Here is an 18,306-nt window from a genome sequence, read left to right as displayed (position 1 = left end):
CCTAGTTGGTCTCCAAGCTTGGAGGACTATGAAGCTTTCTGGTGACCAGGACTGCAAGGGTTTGTACTGATACGTTATTTATATTTTTCTTGTGGCTTTGTGTTGCATTATATATATATATATATATATATATATATATATGAAACAATTGGCTTACCAACAGCTACAAAAATTTTCACTCAAGTTTCTTTGTAAGAGTTTTATGGTTTCACTCATATTAAGGCTCTGATGTACTGTGAGAATTTGTTTTCAATATGTTATAAGGGAAAGGTACCCTTTCATTATTTTGCATATTTATATGCAACTGTCCCAGTGCTTTTATTGAGATGAATTTTCCTGATTATGATAGCATCCTTGTTCTAACAGGTCAATTGTTATGAAATGCAGGGATTTAATTATGAAATCTCAATTTCATTCCAGTGCTCAACATGTTTATTCTTGTATCAATACCACATTGTCCTAACTGTAACCTTGTAGTGGGTTTTAAAATTAGGCTGTGAGCCCACAAACTTTGTTATTCTGTTTCAAGACTGTTTTGGCTATTTTGCATCTCTTTAATTTTTACATAAACTTTTATATCTGCTTGTCAGTTTCTATAAAGAGGCTGTTTAGGTTTTAAGTGGTCACAACTATAGATAAATTTGAGGAGAATCACCATCTTTATAATAGTAAATGCTCTAATCCATGAAGATGGTATTTTTTTTTTCATTTAGTAGGTCTTCCTTAATTACTTTACATAGTTTAAAAAAAATTTAATGTGCTGATCTCATCTATTTTTCTTTAGTGTATTTTACTTTCATTTTGATACTCTTGTAAATGAGAATATTATTTTGGAATTGCTATTAGTGTATAGAAACAATTTGGTATTTGCATACAGACTTTGTGTTCATAAACCATATTATACTAATTTATTAGTTGTCATAGGTGTGTGTGTGTGTGTGCGTGCGTCTGTCTGTCTGTCTGTCTTGGGGGTGTTTTCTATATAGAATGACATCATCTGTAAATAGAAATAGTTTTGCTTTTTCGTTTCTGATGTATGGCTCTTATTTAGCAACTGTGACAGACCATTGTAGCTTTTCTTGTTGCCCCAGCTAGAATGTGCAGCACAGTCTTGACAAGGAAGAATCAGTGTAGATGGACATCCTGTCATGTCTGCTCTTAGGAAATCATCTAGTGTTGGGTCCTTAAGCATGATGTTATGTGTGTGTGTTGTGGTGGATACCTTTCACTATGCTGATAAAGTTCTCCTAGGGGTCGTCACATCCTCCCCTGCTGTCTTCATTGAAGGAGCTGTTAAGGCAGCGTGGGTGAAAGAGAAGCTACAGCAGTCAACAGTCCCTTTCCACGGCACAGCGAGGCTAGCATACCAGGCGTGCTTGCTGTCTTTCTCTGGTTTCTCAGCCAGCTCTGACAGCAGTCGGGAAGAGTTCCTAGGCACCATTTTGTTGGAAGGCTATGACTGTAGCAGCTGTAGCCAGCAGGGAAGCCATGGGCACATGGGTCTGCTCCTCTCAGGCCTGAGCTGGGGCAAAGTTCAGGGAAGGGGTCTTGAGAACAGGAGCTTCTGAAGTCCCAAGTGTTCCCGTTGGCCGTGGCCAGTTTAGCCTGAGGTCAGGGTACTCTAAATGTGATTTCAGGAATGAAAGCAGGAGAAATCCCAGCCCAGACCACAGGCAATGCTCACGTTGAACACTGATCTGTGGCGTGAGGAAAACCAACAGATGGCAACCCCAAGGGCAGCGTTTGCCACGAGCTGCGGCCATACGGAGGTTCACTCAACTCACCTTCACTTGTCACTCAGCTCAGAGTCCTTCCTTATCCGTTTGGTCCCTGGGCCCCTCATCCTTTAACCCTTCATCTTATAACCTTAGCCCTGGCTTTCTCAAGTCGAAGGAGCATTAGTAGATATCAGACTTAAAATGGTCCTTTATCACCTGCACTTTACAGTTAGCTAAATCACCCTTAAATCAAGTCATATCCCTATTCTAATCCTAATAGCCATGCTACCCTAATCCTAATCCTCTTTTCTGTAGCAACTCCGACACGTGGCAGCACTGCCCTTTTCCTCTCAGATCTCCTTTCCCATAGCATCCCTCCTTCCCACTATTTTCCATTACAAATTATAGTTATTCAGGCCAAGGGGCAGCTCTGGCTGGCCAAAGCTACTGCAGAACCTCTCTCCAGCCTTCTTCTGAGGCTCAGACTGAATTAATGACTAACTCCAAAGCAAGCAGCTTATTTCATAATTACAATGGTGGAGATGACTTTGTGTATGTGTGCGCGTGCATGTGTGTGCATGTACATATGTGTGTGTCCATTGTGTGTACAAGTATGTGTGTGCATGTACATGTATGTGTGCGTTGTGTGTATGTGTATGTGTTGTGTGCATTTTCATGCATGTGTGCATTGTGTGTATGTGTGTGTTATGTGTGTGCATGTGCATGCGTGTGTGTGCATGTGTGTATGTGTGTGTGTGCATGTGTGTATGTGTGAGTGCGTGTGTGTATTGTGGTGATATCATGATGAGGAACAGCTCCACATCCCTCAGAATCTCTGTGTTTGTGTAGCTAATGACAAGCCCCAGAGTGGCTCATCTCATCTCTACCTATCCTGGTTCACTTTTGGCTTCTTGAAATGGAAAGAGTGGCTTATATTGTATTAATAGATTCTGTTCTCAGGACCCACCGCCTCCTTTCTTGGCTCTGTCAGAGCTTTCTCTGTAAAGGGCCCCATCACTATTTCTTTGTACAGAGCTTCAGTGGAGGGAGGGGGAGTTCTGTACCTGGGAACTTCCTCTCTGTTTGCCTACCGTTTTCATTTCTCGACATGTGGAGTGGTACAGTTGCTTGTTCCTGGGCGACAGATTTTCATGCTCGTATTTTCTGGCCTACGGGGAAAGAGGACAAATATGAGTGAGGAGAGGATAAGATAGATACTCAGGGCAGAAAAGAGTTAAAAACAGGGAGAGGGGGGAACTTCCTTTCATAAAAATGAAATGGGTATTCTTATTTTAGCTGCTCTAGAGTGGCTGCTTAGTCTGGGATTTGCTGTACCTTACAGCTTCAGAAAGGGCTTAAGCAGGAGAGAGCCAATACAGACCAGGTGGTGGCCTCGGGGCCGCGTGCACAGTGACAGAAGTGCAAGGGCAGCTGGCACTGGGGATTCGGAGATAAAATACAGCAGGATCTCTGCCTTTCAGCCTGTGCATACGTGGCGGAAGGGCTGTGTTTCCCTACAGGCAGCACATTCCCCCATTTTTAAACAAGTTTCACCAAGTGACCCGGGACCTTTTGACTCCATGAAGACTTCCCATAAGTCTTTCTGCAGTCCCTCTGTGCAGCGAGCATCAAGACACAGCGGAACTAGAGCTGTATGTGTGTTGTGAGCCCCTCATTGGGAAAGCGAGGCTGTGCCAACCAAGGCAAAGGGACAGCTAGTGGAAGGAGGATGGGACGCCCTTCTGTTCCCTGTACAGACTGCTTTCTTTCTGACTTCCTGAAGAATGGGCGAGAGCCTCAGAGCATTTATACCTGAACAGAGGGCTCTAATGTGCATGTCTGGAGAGGTTTCCTTAGGAGGCAGATGAGAGTTTGGATCTAAAATTATATTGGAGATTTGATCTAACACCTTCTGTTGCACACTGGCTTCAGAGTAATGCAGTTCACCCACAGAAAGTATAGGGCATAGGTGGGAGGAGCGCCACAAAGACAAGCAAACAAGACTGTCACCTCAAGCTTTCTCCTTCCCGTCGAGCCGTGTATGCCCTGACTCATTCCTGTTGCCTGTGAGGTGTGGGAGACAGGAAAGGATGAACACATCTACTCAGCATGGTTAGTGTGCGCTGAAGGTAACTTTCATCCTGAGAGGTACATGGCGTTTGGAGTTTGAAGACTGAATACTACTAACAAAAGTTGGATTCTTCGGACAAATATTTAAAATACGTTTCGTCTTTATAGGACACGAGAAAGAATCAGCTCAGTGATTTGGCAGGTAAGAGCATGAATGCAAATGAATAGACTCAGTAATTTAAGAACCAATACTTCTTGTGAGGTCACTATATATGGGGTGGTGCCATATATAATACAGGAAGATGTGAAGACAATACAAATTCACTATTCATTAGGTACCCCTAGGTAAATAAGACACAGCTTCTTGTGTTAAGCTGCTCGTCGTCCAGCAATTAGCACGCCAAGTACCGCTGCTGTATTAGTTACCTTGCTCTGCACGATGACAAAACACCCTACAGAAATGGGTAAGGAAAAGGTTTATTCTGTTTAATATTTTGGGGATTTCAGTTCATCACGGTTGGGGAGACAGAACAGAGCCATTTGGTCCACGACAGCAAGAGATATTGGTAGCAACAAGTTCTCATGACAGTGGACCAGGAAGCAGACAGCTCATGCAGAACCATGGGTAGGTGTAACTCTCAAAGTTCAGTCCCAAGTGCTCTGACTTCCAGCTGGGACTGACTTTCTAAAGGCTCCGCAGCTTTCCCTGTGGTGCCATAAACTGAAGCACTGGACCCCAAACTTCTGGGGGGGGTCACTTCAGAGTCAGACTCTAGCAGTGTTGATGGTTCTAGGAAAGAAACAACTGCAGGAGGCCCCAGTGAAGCTGGGGGTCACTGCTGAGTTCTCTGGGAGTAATAAGCAGAGGGGAGGGTCTGAGAAGAGGAACAGGTCAACAGATGTGGCATTTTCCGGTACATGAGAAAAGGGGAAGGCACTGCAGGCCCAGAAAACAGTGTGCAAAACCTGGGAGAGTAACCAAGCAAATCATCCTTGGGGGTTAGAACATTCTAGTTGCCTGGTGGGAGAAAGGCTTGGGTGAGAAGAGGGACTGGACAGTAAGCTCTCTGTGTATGCTCCTTGGCTTTGAACTGAATCAACTCTCTGCCATGATTCCCAGGCACTCAGAGGTGCTCTACCTTGTAGCTAAGGCTCCACCATCTATTTCCCAGATTTCTGAGGTCTTCAGACCTCTCAAAAACTGCTACCCAAAGCATCAATGATGTCTCTGGGACCTTAGAAAGAAAACAGGGAACAAAGAGAAGGGACACTGGTGGTGGCTTGAGGTTTAAGAAGACTTGAATGGAGGGTAGCAGCTATGAGGAAATCTTTGGGCTGGCTCACTTGGAATAGAAGCATATATATATATATATATATATATATATATATATATATGTATGTATATATATTATCTTCTCTGTTATCAGTTACTCCCATATTTAAAGCCTTCTCGCCACCTCATAGAATACTACTAGGCCATTCATGGGTTGGGATCAGAGTTGGTGACAAGCCATGGGGCAAATATATTAGTGAAGTCCCCAAGGAGCAATTACTACCCACCCTGGCAATGCTTATATAGTCCCAGAACAAGGGCAGCTATAATCTTTGACATCAAAAGAATTAAACTATTCTCTAGATTCTTGATCTGTCCTTGTTAATTCATTACCCTTTAAGGCACAGCTTTTCCCCCACTGCTGTGATAAAATACACTGATGAACACAATGGAAGGGTTTCTTCTGGCCCACAGTTCCAAGGTGCAGTCAGCCATGGCAGAGAGTCAAGATGACAGGGAGCTGAAGCAGTGGAGGATACTGCATTGAGAGTCAGGAAGCAGAGCTCAGTGCATGCTTGCATGCTAGTGCTCCGTTCGGGATCCCCTCCTCACAATCAGCAGGTGTCCCCATCTTTATTAACACAGTGGGTAAACACGGTCTTCAGGTGATTCTAGATTCTGACCAGTTGACAACATTAGCTCTCACACTTTCTCAGAAAGCCCGCATCCTTCTCTGTCTTTTATCACCCTCTTAGATTGAGTTGGATGCCTACCTCTTTATTCCAGTATAGACTTGGTGAAACTTTCTTGACAGTTTGATTTATTCAAAACAATCTTTTTGTTCCCACCACCCGCTAAGAGTTACTTAGCTGCAAGAACTATGCCTCGTACACTGTTTCTAAAGACTGTAATGGGCACAGGTGTACAACTTAAATATTGAATGAATGAGTCATGATAAGTTATTTGAATTAACAGATGCAAATATAGACATATACATAAAGATTGCTGTTACGACATTGTATCACAGAGATCTTACAGGATAGTAGTGTTATTCTTTGTGTAAGGTGCTGCAGAGAAGCACAGGCCAGGAGACTGAAAGGCTCCATTCTAGACCGAGTTCTGCTACTTGGGTGATGTCAGCCAATACTGAAAGTTCTCTGGGCCCCACAGTCCCTCCTGATGGTCCCTGTGACTAAAAGGACAGAAATGGATTGCTAACCCGCCACCTCAGTGCCTGAAGAGCAAAGCTAATCTTGGCCATGCCTCAGCTCAGACCCACAATCAGCCAGTTTTGCTTCCAAGAAGAGTTGCTCTGTTCCTCTTTATCTGGAGGGTAAGTAGGCTCAGAGTTCCAGGAGGCAGCAGCACCAGGCAAATCTAAAGCTGACGTAAACCATTTTGGATTCCATGTGTGAGAGGGATCCTTTTCTTTGGTCATGCTTTCTTTCCCAGCCATGGAACCAAGGTCTTTCCCACCTGCACCATCCCCACCTCACTCTCCTTCCTAAGGCTGGCAGAGCAGCAGGAGCAGCAAGAGAGAGAGAACTGGCCAGGCTCATCGCCAAGCTCCTGGTGATATCTTCTCCCCAGTGAGAGACACTGAAACATTAAAGTGTCTCTTGCTCCTGAGCAGCTATCCTCAAGACGACAGACAGAAGTAGGAACAGGAAGATGACAACAACCTGAGGAAGCCCGAAAAGGTGTAACCAGAAGAGGTGTAACCAGAAGAGGTGTAACCAGAAGAGGTGTAACCAGATGTCAACCAGCCCCCGATGTTTAAGACTCTTCTTCATATTTCACAACTGTAAGATCTTATTTTAGGACAGTGTTTCCTGAGGTTCCTAAAATGTTGCTCAAGGCCCAAGATTTTGGCTTGATAAATAACTTGAAGTTTATTTCATTCTTCCCATCCTTACACACACACACACACACACACACACACACACACACACCTGTTTACATAACAAAAACTGAAAATGTAAGTGCCAGATGGTGGTTTTAAAAATAGACAGCTTGATTTCGGGATAACGATAATTTGCCTACATCCTTTCTGCTCTTCACCACATACAGCTTTCCCTTGCTTACTCCGGACTGAGCTGACAGGGACCTTTCTGGTTTACTCCTGACTGAGCTTACAGGGACCTTTCTGGTTTACTCCTGACTTAGCTGACAGGGACCTTTCTGGTTTACTCCTGACTTAGCTGACAGGGACCTTTCTGGTTTACTCCTGACTTAGCTGACAGGGACCTTGTTTACTCCTGACTTAGCTGACAGGGACCTTTCTGGTTTCCTCTCTCAAGTAAGCCACTGAGGAAACAGGAGCCCATAAAGTCTAAGAGGCCTATCTGGTAACTCATTCACTTAGGTGCAGAGGTAGAAAATTTTGTCTTTTCTTTTTTATAAAAGGGTCAAAGACAGATTATTTCTTCCCCTCAGGGTAACAGTGGATCCTTAGAGTCTACTTGAGGGCATACTTGTCTGAATACCTTTTAAAGACGGAAAGGGCTGTCGGTTTATTGTTCCAGAAAACCCATAAAAATAATTACACCTTTCCCCTCTATCTGAAAATATCCATGATTGCCATCAAAGAGTGAGTACAAAAGTTTCCCCCACTATTCACTAGAAAAAAAATTAAACATATAATAAAGAACCAGGTATCTATTATCCAGATTTACTATTATTCAAATTTAAGTTCTGTGACCACCATCATTTTATAGCAATCAGACTCATTATTCTAAAATTGTTTTTATAGTTGCATGTTCGATAAATATAAACAGGAAAAGGACTTAGGACCATATGAGGTAGTTTTCTTGGTGGCCATGACTTTCAAAATTTAGAATCAAGGAGAAATAACTGCTAAAGAGTTCTTAGTGGTGAGAAAATGGGATTCATTTTTTACTGTTTCCTAGCTCACCCTCTGAAATTGAGCAATGGCTTTGGCCAAAGCTTTTTGTCACAGCCCTGCTAAAAGCAAAATAAATAATACTGTCATGTTTAATCTGACTTCATTAGGTCAGAAAAGCAAAGTCGGATCAAAGAGAGTGGAGAGCCAGTGGGGGAAAGTACTGAGAGCGGGAATCAGTGTGTAGCCTGCAAGTCCTGGCTAGTTCATACTCGGCCCCACAGGTTGGCAGAGGAGGCTGAGAGCCTCCAGGTGCCTTAGCCCAGTTCACCCATGCACTTCCTTTCCCTCAACGTATAGTAAGTGAGCTTCTGGCACCTTCACAAGGTGAAATGCTAGACGAGTGTGGCTAGTGAAAATTCTGCTTGGTAAACATCTGAGGGAATGTTTAGGTTCCATTCCCTGCCTTCATTTGAAAGCTTTCCCCATTCTCCACCCCATGGGCATTGCTTTAGACCCCTCTCTCTCCATACATCCTATTCTTGCTGTCTGCCGCCCACTCCCACTCCCAGACTGCCCTGCCTGTCTTTGCTCTCTGTCTGCTTCTGGCACACTTGTACCTGCAGCTGCTGCATGGCCCCTGCAAGGCAAGTGCGGAATGCTCCTGTGGAATGTGGGAGTTCAAATCGTGCCCCTTGACTCTTGATGGAGAAGAGGAAGGGAGCCAGGTGTCAGAACCTTTGCACCTATACAGTGCCCAGGGCCTCTGGTTGGCATCACAATGATCAGCAGTTTCTTGGCAGGTCCCTGGCTTAGGGATAAAGAAGAATATCCAGTGTCCACAAAACATTCCACTCCCTTGAGGCACCACATAGCTTCTGTCTGGGAAGGAGCAGCTGCTGAGCCTGCATACATGTGGCAAGGATTGGTAGCTCATAGCATACTCTGGAGGTCTGACTTCAGGCACTGCGTGGTGCCTAACAGAACAAGGATCCTAGACTCCTCAGAGACCCTTCCAACCTTTCTCTCACGCACAGCAGTGAAGGGGCAGACCATAGTAAGACGAAAATGAGGGCAAACCCCATGGATTTCTCACTGTTGCTGGAAGAAGGGTTTTTGGGATTCCTCTTAGGTCTGCCCAGAGACTGGTCTTTCAGAACTAGTGTTGGTCAGGCTGCTGAAGGTTGTTGCTCCTAACTGCTCTCTAGTGGCCAGACACCAGTATTGCATACACCAAATGCTAGGCACTGCGAGAGGAAGGCTTCTAGTCATCTTTAGGAAAGCCACCTGGTGCATTGGTGTCTTAGTGTCTAGGCTGTACACTGAGACGCCGAGCAGACCTCTGCAGAGTGGAACAGGCAACTGAGAGCAGCTGAGAGCTTGCCTAAATAGCTTAGATTTGGGGGAGTGAAAGCTTCCTGTCTGTGGTCAGTCTCTGCTCTCTTCTCTCCTCAGGCTGTCATAGCAGCCTGGCTAGTTCAGGGTGTGAGGGGGACTACTGGAATGTCTGCTCACAGTTAGTGGCTTTATGGGTTGGCTGTGCTCTGGCTGGGCACAGCAGCCTTGCTCCCCTTCCATGGAGCTCTGACTAATTCTTGGGTATTCTTCAAGCATTTCCTGCACTCTCGGGCTCCACATCTTTCTGATATTCCTTCCTTTCCCTGAGTCTCTTTTGCTCTTTCTCTAAGCTGGCTCAGGATTATAGGTGTAAATGTGTTACCTTCAAGCCATACAGGCTCCACTTCCTCCCTTCCTCCGCACCCCTCCCAGCCTGGAGTGACCATCCCTACGACCTTCTCAAGCACTTTGCCCACTCTCTGATATTTCCGTACCACCAGTCTCATCTCATCTAGCCTGCCCCTGCTCTATTTCTGTGGGCAGCAAATGAGCTACTCTTTTCTGTATCATGTTAGAATAAATAAAAAGGGTTCAGTTAGCATTCAGGGACGACATGAGGGCTCCTAATAATTGTTGCTTATGGTAACTGAGTGCATGCTACGTGCTGGGCACTTGGCCCAGTGCTGTGGGAACTCTCCCTCAGGCACGACCCTGCGAGAGCCCTGAGGACGCCTATAGTCTTACAAGTGGAAGAATTCCTAACATCACCAGGTGTGTCCTCCCTCCCTCCACAAGTGCTGACAGCTCCAGCACCTCGGCTCAGACGCCTCTGTGCTGCACAGTGACTCTAGGGGCCACCAGCAATCAGTTGGATGGGATTTCTGCGGGAGGAGGGGAAGTGTGGGAGTTTTAAACCGAAAGCCCCACAGGTGTAGGGATTAGTTTGGGGAAGACATACATAATTCCTGTGGGCTGGGAAGAGGCTGGGTTAGTGTCTCTAGAAACCAGAAACGATTTCATTAGATGCTGAGAAGCTGTCTCTGAAGGACTTCTGGAAGACTCTTCCATCATTTCTGCTTTCCCTTTTTGGCATTTCTAACATTATTTATTTTTAGTTATAGCATGCTGAAATACTAAAATACCTGAGTCAGGGTAAGAACAAATAAAACCTGGTTTTATTTGTGGTGATACAAATTCATGTAATTAAACAGATAAATATTCATTGAACACTGATGATGTGCCAGGCACGGACTCATGTTAAGGCGACAGGAAATACTTTCACAGTCTATATTAGGGATCAAGGAAGAGATATAGTGTTCACAAAACATTCTACGCTCGAGGCAAGACAACACTGGGATTTAATTAAAACGTTCTGAGTACCTTCAACATGACATCTGGAACCTGAAGCAAATTTGGCAAATCCATATCCTTCTTGGATAAAGTCAGAACAGTGGCAGAGGCATGATATCTGAGTGATGAAAGCAAAAGGAAGTTAGAATCAGAGTCCATGGCTTGGAGACGCAGGCCCCAGCTCTTTCAGAGACAAGGCTTGGGGACTTGCACTGCCTTCTGCTCCAGTTCTATATATAGTCCTGCATAGCTCGGGCCATCAAGACTCAGGCCATGCAGGCTCTGGCCATGGTGGCTCAGGCCATGGAGCACTCCCACATGCACTCAGTCCTCTTAGGCCACTTTGGCTTCTCTCTCCTCTCTCTTTCTCTCTCTCTCGCTCGCTCGCTCGCTCGCTCTCTCACCAACTACAGTCCTAGATGGAATACAAGTAAATCAGGGAAAGATTGCCCCTGAAAGCAAAAGTGCACGTGATGAAATGCACCTTAGGTTTCTTCTTCAACGTGTCTGCATAGCTGTGAAATCTTTAACAGAGACCAAGCACGGATCCTTTCACGCCTGGCTGGGTTGCCTGGACTTTATGCCCCTGCACACTCAAAAATTTCCCTCTTTCCCCCACAGGCTATCTTTCACTGGCACATTCCTCCCAGCTGTCAGGTGACGTGGACATATGGCAGGGCCACACCAGTTGTCTCCGCAGGATTCCCTACCCTCCCACTGTTAGGGGCTGAGGCCTTGGTGTGGGGGTGGTGAGACACTGGGCATGCCCCAGCCATCCAAGGAATGGAAACGGAGTGCGATGCCCTGCCAAGAACACCTCTCTTCTTCAGGGAGAAGGGCTTCATTGTTCATTGTTCATGTGAAAGGAGCGTGGCGCTCATCAAGTAGCCATTGTTTCTTTTTCCTGCCACCTCCCTGGTCCTGGGAGGGGAGGTGAGCTGATGTGAGTTCCTCCACAGGCTTCTCTGCTATGGGAATGGGCTGCCTTGGATTTATTATCCCAAAAGTGACCAGGAAAGATAAGAGGGCCAGGTCAGTCCTGCTTCAGCACACGATAATCTCTCATTAACAGGACCTCTGTGTCCTGAGCGGCTTTGGACTGTGAGTGTGGTTCCAGCACAGTCGGGCCAAGCTGGGAGAGCGGTCCTGGGAGGAAGTGGCTTTGTACAGGCCCTTCCCCATCACTTCCTGGGGTCTTACAGGTCTCACCTCCATCCTCATAGCTGCGTTTCCAGAGTGTTTTTGAAGCTGGAATGTTCTGAGACGTATTTCACTAAACATTCCTTTACCTTTTCTAAACCATAATACTTTGAGTGCTTTCAACTATTCCCCTAAGGTGTTAGGGAAGTCACTGCCAAACAAATATTCTGGGACCTGAAACTCCAGACAAATGAAGAGTTTCTGTCCTTATAGACAGCTAAACATCAATTTTCCTCTTTCTGTTCCCAATAAGCTATGTTCCTGCCCTGTCCTCGAGAGCTGAGGACACTTCACAGGTCCCGTCCAGCCCGAGTTTGGTGAGGTAAGTAGACTGATTTCTCCAATCAGAGATTGAGATTGCTGCCTCCGTCTTAGAGCATAGCTGAGAAGAATTTCTCTTACTGCCATATGGAGCATCTAATCACTAAATGTGGCCTAAATGTGCTCAGTAGAGGAAGGGGCGGGGGTTAACTTATTAGGTGTCAAGCACTAGCAACGGAACATTTCCAGATTTTAGGAAACCCAGCATATCTGGGCCCCAGACTCACACATCAGAGACAACACTGACTCAGGCAGAAGGCAGGATGTCACCTTTCGTCAGTTTTCCCATTCATTGCCACCTCTACCTGACCAGCCTTCTCAGTGTGGCCTCCATGTGACTGTCACCAGCATATGAACTAATGACATAGCACAATTTAAAAAGATGAGTTGTCATTACTCACGATGATTCTTGAGGCACTGTCAGCCCTTAATACGTATATTACTTTGTTACTTCCAAAGCAAACCTTTGACTTATTGAACCTTTGATTGCTCATGCCAGATAAACACACACACCCCACAACACACCTGAACAATAGGCACTCAAGCGTTTGCTTTGAAGATACACAAATCCATCTATCAGCTTGTTGAGAATTATTTTAACGTGCAGACAAAGGGACGTCCCTACTGCAGTCATGTGTTTACAGACTTAAGAATGCACGAGAATGATCAACAGGAAAGGAAGCTCTCGAAAGCGTGCTTTTCCTAGCTACGACAAGCCTATGAACCAGCCTCTGTGCCTTCCTTGCTTATCCCCCCATGCCTTCCTCCCCTCCCTCCATCATATCTCAACCTACCTTTCTTCCGCCAGAGCAGCCCCTTATCATAACAACTAGGGACAATTTCATTACGAAAAGGGGCAGGGATTAATGAAGAACCCAATTATTTTAAATGGAAGCTGAAATGTCCCCTACATTCAAATCTTCAGTTTTCAGAAACAGAAATACGCTCTGTATTGATTTTGGGCATGCGGTGGGGTGGGGTGGGAGGCTCATGAAACTGGAGAAGGCCCCAAGTGAAAAACAGCAGCTACTCCTCTTTAAAGACAGGATGTTATAGCTCTAGACTTTTGATAGTTAACAGTTTGAAGACTGGAAACTAAACCAGGGGAGGAAAATGTGGAAGTATTTTGAAAGATAGTGTCTAGGTTTGAATAGTGGGGTCAGGAAGGAAGGTTATGTGGGTCTCATTTCCTCTAGCAAGGCTTTTACATAGCATAAGCTTTGTCCGAAAACTCCAGGGGCATTTCTAATTTCCATGACTTGACCTGGTTTCTCCAATGATCACATGCACCTCTCCCCCTTGAGGAGACGCCCACTGAGGTCTCTCTCACATATTTTGTCCCCCAAAGCTGGGCATTACCTTCCAGGGATGCTGAGTACCAGAGGCTTGTTTACCAGGCTGGCCTCACTAAGCCAAGGAACCTTGTCAAATTTTGGAACAAAGGCCTAAAGAGAAGGGGGAAGAGACAATTTTGCAGAGGTTATCACACTTAGAAAAAATAAAGATAAATCTTAAAAGAGGTCACAGGGCTGGAGAGATGGCTCAGCGGTTAGAAGCACTCTCTCCTCTTTGAGACAACCCAAGTTCAGTTCATAACTCACTCCTATCAGCTCACAATTGCCTGTGACTATAGCTGCAAGGGATCTAGAACCTTTCTATGGCCTCCACAGGTACATGCTTTTAGGAGCACATGCCTACACACAGACGCATGTGTAGATAAAATTAAAAATAAAATATTAAAACAGTTATAACACTTGACTAGTGCTGGCAAGACGATAAGCGAAGTGAGCTAATAACAACCACACAGCAATCAACACTCGACAAGGCATTTTTACACCCGAGTCTTTCCACCACTCTGTAAGTGGCCAAGAACTAATACGTGCCTTCTCTGGTTTACAAACCAAGAGTTCAAAGGGAAAATGGTGCTACTTCCTCAAAGCGACACAGTTAATAAATGGGTTCATGCTTTCTGACTTTTGTGTCCACTACATCCTGTAATCTATATATTTTCAGCTCTTTGAACTTACACCTATTCATAATTCTGTAATATTTCCAGCAATCTCTTGTCCTGATCTTCTAGCCCTGTTTCCAGACCCCAGGCACTCCACCCTCACCCTTTTTAGGTGGCAAAGTCTAGTTAAGAATCGAGCCTTGGAATCATCCACATTTGGGTATTTGATCTAGTTGCAATCAATATCTAGCTGCTTGACTTTGGACAAATAAAAGCGTATGATCACATCGTCTCTGTGAAGACCAGTGCCCAGAAAGCTCCGTGAGATCTGAGATATGTTTCCCCTGTGTAGTTACTGAAGTCTCTACCATAGCTCCAGGCCCGGGCAGGCACCTGTACCTGTAGGAAGGTTTGAATGCATGGAAAGTCCCTTGGCTGAGGCCTGACAATAACACAAGTTCAACAACTGCGGTTGTTCTCCCTCTTCCACGGCCCAGAATCTATCCCTGGCTTCTCCTCCCTTGGAGCCCCCAAAGGCGCTCCCCAGGCTCAGAGGACTCCATTTTTGAGCAGATCTCCGGAAGAGAAGCCGCCAGTAGAGGGCAGCAGCGTCTCCGTGCCGGACGCTGGGGCGGGGGAGCCCTGTCCACCCGGAAGTGCTCCTCCACAGAGTACCCTCCAACCCCGCGCCCCGGATGTAGAAATCGCTGGGCGGCTGCCCATCTCAGTCGTGCACCCCTAGGAGCTCGGTGCGGGTGGGTTCCGGCATCCATCACGTCGGGTCGGTCCCGCCGAGCCGAGGCTGGGAGAGGGGCGGCGGCGGCGGGCCGGGCAGGCCGGCTGGGTGAGTGGCAGCACCAGACGGGACCATTCCCCGTCTGGTGACGCGGACCCCTCAAACCCAGAAGTCCCAGTGCGTGAGGGCAGATTCCAGGGTGTCTGGCTTTTGGAGCAAAATTCTAGCCTGGCCTCCATGGAATAAAGACGGTCCGGCAGGTTTCTTTTTTCTTTCTCATTTCCTGAATGACCTTCATGTTTCTGACTCTTTTGAGTTTTCCTTGCCGTTTCAGTTAAGGTGATATAACACTGAAGGATGGTAAGCTCAGCTAATGAACAAGGGAGGTTTGAGTTCTTGGTTTGGGCTAAAACTGTAGATAAACTTTTCTGTATTGTGCAGATTATTGTTGTCATGAGACCGATAATTTACTCCGATGCCTTTGGGAACCTGGTAACAACTTTGTGTATTTGCATAACTTGCAAATAGAATCATGCAAAAATAGTACATAGCTTAGGTGTATGAATGCCAGAGTTAAGACTGTATTAGAGGAGATAACGAGAAGCACAAACTTTGATATTAGACTTCTGTTGGAATTTTGGCTCCACTTTGTTACCCTGGGACAAAAATACCCAACCAATGTGAAACTCAGCTGTTTTACTAGGTAAAGTGGGACGGGTACTAACTTGTAAGTTTGTGATGGTTAAATGCTAAATTTAGCGTTCTGAGTCAGTGATGTCATGCAGATATCAATTGTTAAGATTATATTTTAAAATTTGGGGTGTGATTTTAATGCCTCAAATTAGGTCACTGTGCACAATTGATTTAGGCTTTCAGTAGACAGAGTTGTTTTGATTGTAACAGAGTCCTACCATGACCTTCCCAGGCCTTCATGTATTCACAGACATCTCTTTTTCTAGGAATTCAGCCGAGTTGTCGTTCCTCACAGAACAAACCCATCTATTTCAGGCCTAGCCTGAATCGCAGCCTTTGTAAACAAGAAAGAAGCGCCTGTAGGGCATCAAGCATGGCATTTCCAGAGAAGTGTTAATTTGCAGCTTTGTCTAGAGAGAGAATCGCTTGGACTTCTCTGAGGGAGACTGAACCGGCCTGGACTCGGGGAGAGGATGAGATAATGTGTGCTCAACATGTCACGGACACCAAAGAAGTCAAGTGGCAGAAGGTTTTATATGAGCGGCAGCCCTTCCCTGATAATTATGTCGACCAAAGATTCCTGGAAGAACTCCGGAAGAACATCTACGCCCGGAAATACCAGTACTGGGCTGTGGTGTTCGAGTCCAGCGTGGTGGTCCAGCAGCTCTGCAGTGTCTGTGTTTTTGTGGTGATCTGGTGGTACATGGATGAGGGGCTTCTGGCCCCCCAGTGGCTCTTTGGGACTGGGCTGGCGTCCTCACTGCTTGGGTATATTTTATTTGATCTCATCGATGGAGGCGATGGACGGAAGAAGAGTGGGCGGACCCGGTGGGCTGACCTGAAGAGTACTTTGGTCTTCATTACTTTCACTTACGGTTTTTCACCCGTGCTGAAGACCCTGACAGAGTCTGTCAGTACTGACACCATCTACGCCATGTCCGTTTTTATGCTGTTAGGCCATCTCATCTTCTTTGATTACGGTGCCAATGCCGCGATTGTATCCAGCACACTGTCCTTGAACATGGCCATCTTTGCTTCTGTTTGTCTGGCTTCACGTCTCCCCCGGTCACTGCACGCCTTCATTATGGTGACATTTGCCATCCAGATTTTTGCACTGTGGCCCATGTTACAGAAGAAACTGAAGGCATATACCCCACGAAGCTATGTAGGGGTCACCCTGCTTTTTGCATTTTCAGCTTTTGGGGGTCTTTTGTCCATTAGTGGTGTGGGAGCCATACTCTTTGCCCTTCTACTGATTTCCATTTCATGTCTTTGCCCTTACTACCTCATCCGCCTGCAGCTCTTTAAGGAAAATATTCACGGGCCTTGGGATGAGGCTGAAATTAAAGAAGACTTGTCTAGGTTTCTTAGCTAAGCTGGGGACCTTCATTGCAGTATTAAGAAAGCTGAAAGACTTAGAACCTAACCAGTATAACATTTAAAGGCAGAGTTCCACTCTTGAAGCAGAGGGCTGTTCTGGGTGGTATAACAGAGATCAGAAGAAAGCATTTTTTAACCAAGGGCTTAGTGAAGGTGTTTGTCCTTCAGTTATTTTGTGAAAAAGCTTTCTGGTGCCATCATGAATTATTGTCCCTCTTTATTCCTTGTAACAAATAATGTAATGAGGGTTCTGCTTATTAAAAATAACACCCACTGAATTGTCTCATATTAAAAAATACCTGTATTTATGTGTATATGAGAGAGAGATAGTGTCTATGTATCAGTGTGTGTGTGTGTGTTCTCTTTCCCGTATGCATCTCCTAGGGATTCAACTCAGGCCTTGGCAGCAAATGTCTTTACCAGCTGGGCCAGAACACTGGCCCCGTCTCATGGTTTTTCTGAAAGCATAAGACAGACAAAAAGTGGTGTAAAGAATAGTAGGTGTGTGTAATCAGTTATCTAGCCTTTTCTATATACTAAGGGACACATTTATCTAGAGTAGTAGGTGTGTGTAACCAGTTATCTAGCCTTTTCTGTACACTAAGGGGACACCTTTACATATCTAGAGTAGTAGGTGTGTGTAACCAGTTATCTAGCCTTTTCTGTACACTAAGGGGACACCTTTACATATCTAGAGCCCGAATTTGAGAGTCCAGGATGGTGGTCTCCAGTTGTCCAATACCACAGAAGTCGTTTTAGTTCTTAGTGGATCGTACATATAGCCAATCAAGGAGAATTATGTGTCACAGAAACACAATGTTAGAGAGAGACATTGAGAGAAGCTGGAGAGAGTTCATCTGGAACCACTAGGCAACAAGAGGTGACATTTACTCTTGGAGGATGGCTGGTGAAAGCCCCTGAGAGCAGATAAGTGATGTCAGCAAGAACTGGAAGTGATGGAGCGAGCAGCTGTGTCCAGGAGGGCAGCTGCTACTGCTCCCAAAGTCGCTGCTTCTACTCAGTCTGGGCTTAATGCCTGTGGAATTTCTGAAAAAAAAAAAAAAATGAATACTTCGATAGCTGTGAATATGCTTTGTATTGTGGAATGAGCCTTGTGAGCTGTCTCAAATTTAATCCAGGTTACAAGCACATTTGCAAAACATGACTACATTTGATGCCACATCTGTTTGCCACGGCACAAAGGTGGGAACGTGATAGGGATTTAGAGTTACAGACATCTGGAGGAGGAAAGAAGGCCAGGGGGAAAATGAATGGTTCAGCTTGTTGATACAGTCACTTGGGCTCTCTGTAGCCCACTATGAGCACTCCAGTTTGTCTAAAGATGGGGCAAGCTGTGACGTCTCGAGTTAGCTGATTGTTCAGCTCTCAGTTTTCATCTTTAAGAATTGTGGCAATTAGATGAGCTGCGTGTGA

At 45.5% G+C, this 18,306-nt stretch overlaps 2 protein-coding genes across 3 annotated transcripts in view; one reads left to right on the top strand and one right to left on the bottom strand.

The window, feature by feature from the left end:
* The window catches only part of C5H1orf105 (chromosome 5 C1orf105 homolog), a gene marked incomplete at its 5' end in the record, with an annotated part of 29,656 nt that extends 15,143 nt beyond the window's left edge, over positions 1–14,513 (bottom strand). Inside the window, 4 exons of the mRNA XM_057769130.1 lie at positions 2,810–2,887; positions 10,622–10,709; positions 13,472–13,557; positions 14,463–14,513. Of these exons, the coding sequence (XP_057625113.1) occupies positions 2,810–2,887; positions 10,622–10,709; positions 13,472–13,557; positions 14,463–14,513 (303 nt within the window). The remainder of the gene's footprint in view (positions 1–2,809; positions 2,888–10,621; positions 10,710–13,471; positions 13,558–14,462) is intronic.
* Positions 14,514–14,759: 246 nt separating this feature from the next.
* Pigc (phosphatidylinositol glycan anchor biosynthesis class C) lies at positions 14,760–17,168 on the top strand. Of its 2 annotated transcripts, none has more exons than XM_057770137.1 (2): positions 14,760–14,907; positions 15,759–17,168. In XM_057770137.1, the coding sequence occupies exon 2, from the start codon at positions 15,974–15,976 to the stop codon at positions 16,865–16,867; it is 894 nt and encodes a 297-aa protein (XP_057626120.1). In that variant the 5' UTR covers positions 14,760–14,907; positions 15,759–15,973; the 3' UTR covers positions 16,868–17,168. The 2 variants fall into 2 exon arrangements, with proteins under 2 accessions (XP_057626120.1, XP_057626121.1); XM_057770138.1 differs by lacking the exon at positions 14,760–14,907 and adding an exon at positions 15,009–15,159.
* The last annotated feature ends 1,138 nt before the right edge of the window (positions 17,169–18,306 follow it).

The sequence above is a fragment of the Chionomys nivalis genome, chromosome 5, assembly GCF_950005125.1.
Source record: "Chionomys nivalis chromosome 5, mChiNiv1.1, whole genome shotgun sequence".
Taxonomy (NCBI): domain Eukaryota; kingdom Metazoa; phylum Chordata; class Mammalia; order Rodentia; family Cricetidae; genus Chionomys; species Chionomys nivalis.
The sequence above is the reverse complement of the archived record's forward strand: the minus strand, read 5'-3'. Positions and strand labels throughout refer to the sequence as shown.

Coding starts and splice junctions, on each gene's coding strand:
- Pigc (XM_057770137.1), top strand. CDS start 15,974: ATGTGTGCTCAACATGTCACGGACACCAAAGAAGTCAAGTGGCAGAAG.